The sequence below is a fragment of the Limulus polyphemus genome, unplaced genomic scaffold, assembly GCF_000517525.1.
Source record: "Limulus polyphemus unplaced genomic scaffold, Limulus_polyphemus-2.1.2 Scaffold3160, whole genome shotgun sequence".
In the NCBI taxonomy this organism is placed as follows: domain Eukaryota; kingdom Metazoa; phylum Arthropoda; class Merostomata; order Xiphosura; family Limulidae; genus Limulus; species Limulus polyphemus.
In genome coordinates this window covers 59,282-67,081 of record NW_013668770.1, presented here as the reverse complement: position 1 = coordinate 67,081, position 7,800 = coordinate 59,282, and the positions used below count along the sequence as shown (strand labels likewise).

Genomic DNA, 7,800 nt, shown 5'->3' with positions numbered 1-7,800 from the left:
CAAATGATTATCCTAAATTTTGGCCAGACATGACCTAGTAACTAACGTGATAGGTTGCTGATTGGAAACTTTACGGTACGTACTTTCATCAGTTGTGGAAACTTTATGATTATAACAATCATCCCCACTGTCCATTTGACGGTAGGTGACAGGTTACTAGGTTGCTGATTGGAAACTTTACGGTACGTACTTTCATCAGTTGTGGAAACTTTATGATTATGACAATCATCCCCACTGTCCATTTAAAAGTAGGTGACAGGTGCTACCGAGTTGTTTGTTATCCTCCCTATGGTTAGTCGTTTTAAATTAGAGAAAGCTATGCCTGAACCTCTCATCTGGCCGTTTAGTCCATGTTTCGTTTAAAGTATCATTCATGTTGAAAATAGCCATATCAGTTAACCTCAAATCAGATAACCAAGGTGGTAAATAAATCACAAATTATTCATGTTTATTGGTTGTGTGTCACAATTGTCAATTAATTTTTATTTAAAATAAATTAAATTCCATTTTTCGATAGATAAGCGATTTCTATTTACTGTTTTAAAATCGCATTAAACAAATGTGAAATAAAGATATCTTATTAAACATAACAAATTTGTTTTTCAATTGCTGGAAGTCAAAATATTTAACAGTAAGAAACTGACAAGCCGAAATAGTCATTTATAATACAAACCAGTTTTTATTTACTTGATGTAAAAATGAATGACGTAAATTGCACAGAGATGATTAAAGACAAGTATACCACACCTCAAACTGGTTTTTCTGATCTTTTATTTTTTATTGTGAAAAGTATGACTATACTGAATTAAGTAATCATACTGAGACACAAACCTTACATAAGGATATTAAGAACAAATAATAAAAGTTTTGTAGGAGGCTAAATTAAAACCCCCAAAATGTATTTTATCATGAAATATTTACGACAACGTAAATCTTAAAATGTTAGCTAATTATATATATATATCCGAAACAACTACCAATAACTAAAGATCATAAAAAGCAAAATGTTTGTTTTAATCAAGAAACTCGCACGTGGCTTGGTCTCGTGCATATAGAAGCTGTGAAAGAGAATATTAGTATTAGATCAGATTGTGAAAATATGTTTATTATCCTTTACAACAAATCGGAATGTTTCAAATTACCTGGGGATATAGATATTTAAACATCGTGTTTGTTAAGTTGAACTCTTTCATTACCATTTACCTGGTGAAAGTAATTTTCTGTCAGGGGCACTCTACACAAAACAAAACATCTAATACAAAATAAATAAATAAATTATATTTATAATGACGTAATTATACCTCTGTATAACAGTGTTCCACTACTATTCATTTCAATTAAAGTAATTATTTCATAGCTTGACAGTATTGATCAAATTTTCTATCAGTCTATTCATTTGCTTATCTATTTTTCTCTCAATTTTAGTACTGTTTTTTACAATATACGTTGAATTATTTTACCTCAGGTTTCATAAAGTATTTTAACCTTCCGCCTCGCGCGCACACTTTTCAACAAGCTGGTTAAGTTCATCTTCTATTTCCTTCTGGAAAATGTTTAATTCAACAAATGATGGGTTTAATAAAGAGTATATCATTAGTATTACTATGAAAAATAACTCAACAATTTATGTACAATGAAATATTTGAAACATGACATATTTTAAAAGAAATAAAGCAAGGTGTGTGTGTGTGTTAGGTCACATAAAATGCTTTTTTCTTAAAGACGCCAATTGTTTTGGAATCGAAATTAGATCAAATATAAAAAATACTAGTATCTTTGGCTGTCTAAAAGAAGCCTATTAAAATGTTCTTTACAGTAGGGACAGTTTTGAATTTGAAACAATATGAAGCTTTTTGTAGTCCTTTAAGCCTAATTCATTCATTACTTGAATAAATAATTTGCATTAATTTATCCTACCAAATATAAGTCACTGAACAGATGAAAAAATATGTACTTACAATGGATGGACTGACGCACATGAACAACTGGTAAAAAAAAGAGAAAAAAACTATACCGTGGTGTAGTGAATAAAGGTATTTTCTCAGCATTTTAAAACTTTTAAAGATAATTTCATATATGTAGCCGTTTCAAGTGAGGTTCTAAACATTTTTGATACTTCTATCTTAAAAGGCCTAAAATATGTCGTTACTTTAGCATAACTAATCAAGAAGAATATTAAGTAATACTACAATGAAAAGATAAAAGTACAAGTTCAGAAGTGTTTAAAAACGTTCTTAAAATTGAAACATGCTCCTTACACAAAAAACTGAAACATGCTCCTTACATAAAAAATTGAAACATATCCTTTATATATAAAAGTTGAAACATGTTCCTTATATAAAACTTTGTAACATGCCCCTTATGTAAAAAACTGAAACATGCCCCTTATATAAAAAATTGAAACATATCCTTTATATATAAAAGTTGAAACATGTTCCTTATATAAAACTTTGTAACATGCCCCTTATGTAAAAAATTGAAACATGCCCCTTATATAAAAAATTGAAAGATGTCCCTTATATAAAAAATTTAAACATCCCCTTCTTCTCAAAGAATATTCGAAGTATACTCTGTTTTTTGTTTAGTGTTACTTTTATTAACAGTATTAGTTAGTATTACTTAGTCTTATTATTTACACTTTTTCATATTATACTTTTGTCATAAAAACTTCTGAGTGAAAGTTGACAAAGACTGATTTGCACTGTTACCTTAAAATATGAATTTAGGACTAACCCAAATCTCTTAAGCTGGCTGAACATTCTGGAATGTTATTGGGTTTACGGCTAAAAATGTAGTTAACAGCGAGGGCATTCAACTGATGAAACAAAGCATTTTACTCTTTGATGATAAATCCAAGATTGTAATTTGAGCTAATAACATTAAATGTATATATCAGGTTTGAAATATACCAGAAAGTATATACTATATAACGAGATATTTTTGTAAAGTTAAGATATGTGATGAAGTAATAACTTTTAGTGACTTTTAAGGATATCATACTCCAGTTATTTGTTCTTATATAAAGAAGTTGGACATATAACAATCTATTATAAACTTTATTCCGCTAAAGTTTCCTGAATTAAATAACCATCAAGTAATTTTCGTATTCTTACTAGTATTTTGGAAACCTGTTATTATAGTTTAAGATGTCAAATTGAATGACTGTTTAACTATTTATGCTATAGAACGATTCAATCCGTTATATTAATACAAAAAAGATAATTTTAAAACTTGTTTTACAAACGTGTTAACCGAATCACAAATATCCCATATTAACGGCTTAATTTCAGTATATTTTCGAGGGAATAGAAAAGGAAAAATACACATGATATGTCTACGCTACATCTAAGAGTCATGTGAATATAAATAAAAAACAACAACTTATTTTATAATGAATGTGACTTGAAATTAAGATCATTGATCGTTTTGACAAAAAACGAATTTCAGGTCACGATGATTAACTGGAATTTTAATGTTTAACTAAATAGAGCAATTTACCATTCTTGCAGTTTCTCCATCTTCACACGCTTTCCTTACCACCTCGAGGTTAGTAGCACCAGGCATAATTTCATTTATGCACTTGTCAATTACTTCTAAAACCTGGAACATAATATTTTAATGAAATATTCAAATCCAGAATTATGATATTGATTCAACTAAAGTATTTGTCCTCAGTGGCTCAGCTGTAAGTCTGCGAACTTCTAACGTTAAAAACTGGGTTTCGATACTCGTAGTGGGCATAGTACAAATATCCCATTGTGTAGCTTTGTGCTAAATTACAGAGAAACAAATTAACTAAAATATTTACGTTAAACAGAAATAATGATTTACAAAACATTGCAGTCTAATGAACGAATTGACTTTTGCTCTACTGTATGCGATTTTTGAAAAATGAAACTGAAACTTATCAGTAGTATTGTTGTCAATATTGTTGTCTACACTTAACTCTTTCACATTGATTTATATTGTAGTTTGCACTTACTTCTTGTCCTTGCTCTATAAACACCAACTTTGTGTCTTTCAAAACGGCGAAAACAAGTCTTTCCAACATTGCTAAAAATATTTAATGGATTGGAAAATCTAGGTGGTAGTGGCACTCTTCATTTTTCGTGTACATGCAATAAGTATGCTTTTTAATTGAGATCTCTGTATATACGTTATTGTTTTGGTCTTTTCAACATAATATGTATCACCTGTAATGATAGCAATTTTTTTATACAATTATCATTATGGTTAAGGAGCCCTTGAATGAATAACAACAATTTGAGTTCATCCTTGTTGCTTTCTAATGGCTCAGCGATAAGTTTAAAGGCTTATTACGTTAAAAACCGGGTTTAGATACCAGTGACCCTTGTGCAGCTTTGTGCTTAACAACAAAACAAACAATCATCCTAGCACCTACAACGTTTATTTCGTGCTTCATTTTCTTAAATCCTTAAAACCCTATAAATTCAAAACTAAAAGAATCGATATATCATTTTGCACAACTCTGTTTTATTTAAAAAATCTATTGAAAAACATAATACAATATTTCGGGTAATTGTTACAGATTCCAAAAAGTAAATGCACGAATTAGATATGACAATACTAAGCATCTCAGTTTTTTAGTAATTGTTTTAGCATAGATTTAATCTTCCTTTGTATAAATTAAAATCAAAACACTTCAGAAATGTTGTTTATAGAATAACGATGTTCTGAGAGTACTTGTATAGAAGTTACGTCACACTGCAAGACTCGAATATATATATATGTCTTGTAATAATAATAGTGATTAACTTTTTTTTAGTTTACTAGATATTAATTGTACAGACAGGATAAATGATTTATTTACTCATCAGGTAATTTTCATCTAATGTACCTGTCTTTTTATGCAGCAGATTCTCAAGTGAATTATTTACTTGAAAAAAAAAAGAGATGCGTGATACATCTCATTAATTAAACAAGAGACCCCAGTTTGGAGCATCTACTTAATCTAGATGACTTCCTTTTATAACATCTACTTTCTGAACCCTAAAACTTCCATACTGATCATCTACTTATTCCAAAATTGATCATCTACTTAGATAAACTGAGAATTTTCACACGAAGAATATTTTCATCCAAACAGAGAACTTGAATTTGGAATATTTTTGTATACAAATAGATGCTTTCCTCTTGGAACATCTACTTATCCACACAAGGAACTTACATTCTAGCGTTTATACAGTAAAATACTTGTACGTGGAATATCTTCTTAATATGCATATAAGATTTTCTATTAGAGCGCTTACTTACTCAAACAGAAAACTCCCATTTACTTACCTACACGAAAAGCAATTTATAAGTATGAATTGTACTTCACCAAAAGATTGTCTTTGGCAATATTTTGTCTCTTATAGAGCATTCAAGTATTCCTTGTACTAACGTAGAGTGAACAGTTTTCCATTAGAATTACAATTTAATCAGTAAAAAAAAATTACGTTTTGAAAATACTTAGTGTTATAGAAAACTTTGAATAGTTCACGTACTTGCCCGTACAGAAGTTTTTCAAAGATGCACTGTTCTCATCCAAACAGTAGACTAATATAGAAAATATACTTAGAAAAACAGAGACGTTCAAATACATGAAGTGGCTGCCTAAACAGGACCATTTTAAATGGATAGGAAATTATCTCATGCTAAGACTTCTATTCGATTCAAATAGAGAATTTCTGGTAAATAATTGAACGAAATGAAAAGGACCAGCCTTGCTAGATGTGCTTTGTTCTGACCTTGGTAAAGATCTTAGACTAAATATTTCTCAAGAATGTTTGTTTAGTTCAGACATTACCTTTTAATTATATCAACTACTTACCCACACAGGGAACTCCCTACGTTCGCATTCGACGTACTTCTTCAACTGCTCTTCGTTCAACTCTTAAATAGAAAGTGGTACAAACTATGTTTAGATGCTGAGATTTTTTGCTACATAAGATAATTCAGAACATTTATTTCATAGAGAAAAATAAACATTTAATTAAAGCAAATTCTCATACGTTTATTATATTAGATACAATTTTAATAACATTTAAAAAAAATAACAAATGATGCCAAATTCAATAACTGTCTGAAAAACCAAAGAAATCTCTATTCAGCCATGGCAGAAGACACCACTAATTATTTAAACTTTAATAATACTACAGTTAAATAAATCCTACTTTATAACCATTGTGGCAACAGTATGTTTGTTTGAAGTTAAGCACAACGCTACTCAATGGGCTATCTGTGCTCTGCCCACCACGAGTATCAAAGTGCGCAGACATACCACTGGGCCACGGGGGGGGGGGCAACATAAACTAAACTAAACTCCTTTAAATAACAGATGAAGATATTATTTAATTTTCATATTGATGATATGAAGTACGTTGTGAAATAATAAACTTACTGCAGAGACGAGGTGGAGGAGTTTGACACAGTACTGTTACATTCAGACATAAAAACACCACTACGCTGATTAAGACCTTCATTTTAAATGTGTTGCTCTCCTTAGAATATTCATTCACTTCTAAAGCTTTTATATAAATGGCAAAGATGACCTCGAACACTTTACATACGCCACTTTAGAAATATATAAAATGTTAATCATATCATGATAACTTTGATAAAAAACATATGGTTATTATTTGTTATTCTTTGGAGTAGCTACCAGGTGTATACATGAATCAATTGTATTAGAAGTAGTATTTTGACTTTTAACTGCGTGTTTTTATAGGTGAAATAAATTTTGATAGAAATTATAGTCACACCAGAATCAAACATTTAAATTAATTATATATATTAACTTTTTTTAAAGTTTGATATATTTCAGATGTTAAATATCAAAGACCTGAATTACGGTTTGAGATAACCTTTTATTGTGATTAAGAGTCTCGTCTCTTACCAGCACTATCACCTTGTGGACCGATATGATTGTATACCAGATGATCGCATTCTCATAAATGTCTGCGTAGTGTCGTATTGTAAGTAGGTTACTTAACATAATCAAATTCAAACTGCAATAAGAAAACATCACATTTTTACATTACGTACCTATAAGGGCCGAAAACATCGCTAACAATGAGGTTATCCAACTGATCATAAAGGGTTTTTGTGGTTTTCCCGTCACTCATAATTAAGACTAACTATTATAAACGGTAATATTATTAAACATTTTAGGACCTCCCTAGGAAAAGCTTGTTTGTTTTGAATTTCGCGCAAAGCTACACGAGGTCTATCTGCGCTAGCCGTTCCTAATTAAGCAGAGTAAGTGGTTAGTCATCACCACCCACCGAAATACCAACGAACTAGTGAGATTGACCGTCACATTATAACGCTCCCACGACTAAAAGAGCGAGCATGGTTGGTGGGACGGGGATTCGAACCCGCGACCCTCAGATTGCGAATCGAGCACCCTAACCACCTGGCCATTAAATATAAGCATATAAAAAAGAAAACCTCGAATAATACAATAAAACATATTAAAAATATATAGAAAGTTAGTTACTTTTGCTTATCTTATTACAGACAATGTCAAACCAAATGGATATATACATATATATATGTGTGTGTGTGTACGTATGCTTGAGGTGTTGGTTCAAAAAATAGTAAAAAATTTGGTTTTTCTGAGATTTTCTAGTACAGTTCTCTTATCTTTGGTTTTTTGACGCAATCCTTAAATTTATTCATCTATCTTCAGGTTCCACATCACTGTGTTATTAGTCAATAAAATCTAGTTCTACATCATTGTATTATTAGTCAATAAAATCTAGTTCTACATCATTGTATTATTAGTCAATAAAATCT

General features: G+C 30.3%; 1 protein-coding gene across 1 annotated transcript; it reads right to left on the bottom strand.

Moving 5' to 3' along the window:
• Positions 1-754: 754 nt before the first annotated feature.
• LOC106468780 lies at positions 755-6,546 on the bottom strand. Its single transcript, XM_013929221.2, has 6 exons — positions 6,404-6,546; positions 5,834-5,895; positions 3,499-3,600; positions 1,959-1,985; positions 1,461-1,543; positions 755-1,058 (listed from the first exon to the last, which is right to left on the bottom strand). The coding sequence occupies exons 1-5, from the start codon at positions 6,483-6,485 to the stop codon at positions 1,481-1,483; spliced, it is 336 nt and encodes a 111-aa protein (XP_013784675.1). The 5' UTR covers positions 6,486-6,546; the 3' UTR covers positions 755-1,058; positions 1,461-1,480.
• Between the last annotated feature and the right edge of the window lie 1,254 nt (positions 6,547-7,800).

Excerpts from the sequence above, each read along its gene's own strand:
- LOC106468780 (XM_013929221.2), bottom strand. The coding sequence starts at position 6,485 with ATGAAGGTCTTAATCAGCGTAGTGGTGTTTTTATGTCTGAATGTAACA. Across the intron at positions 5,896-6,403 it reads TCCTCCACCTCGTCTCTGCA|AGTTGAACGAAGAGCAGTTG; the intron begins GTAAGTTTATTA and ends TTTCTATTTAAG. Across the intron at positions 1,986-3,498 it reads ATGGAGAAACTGCAAGAATG|TTGTTCATGTGCGTCAGTCC; the intron begins GTAAATTGCTCT and ends TTTTTTTACCAG.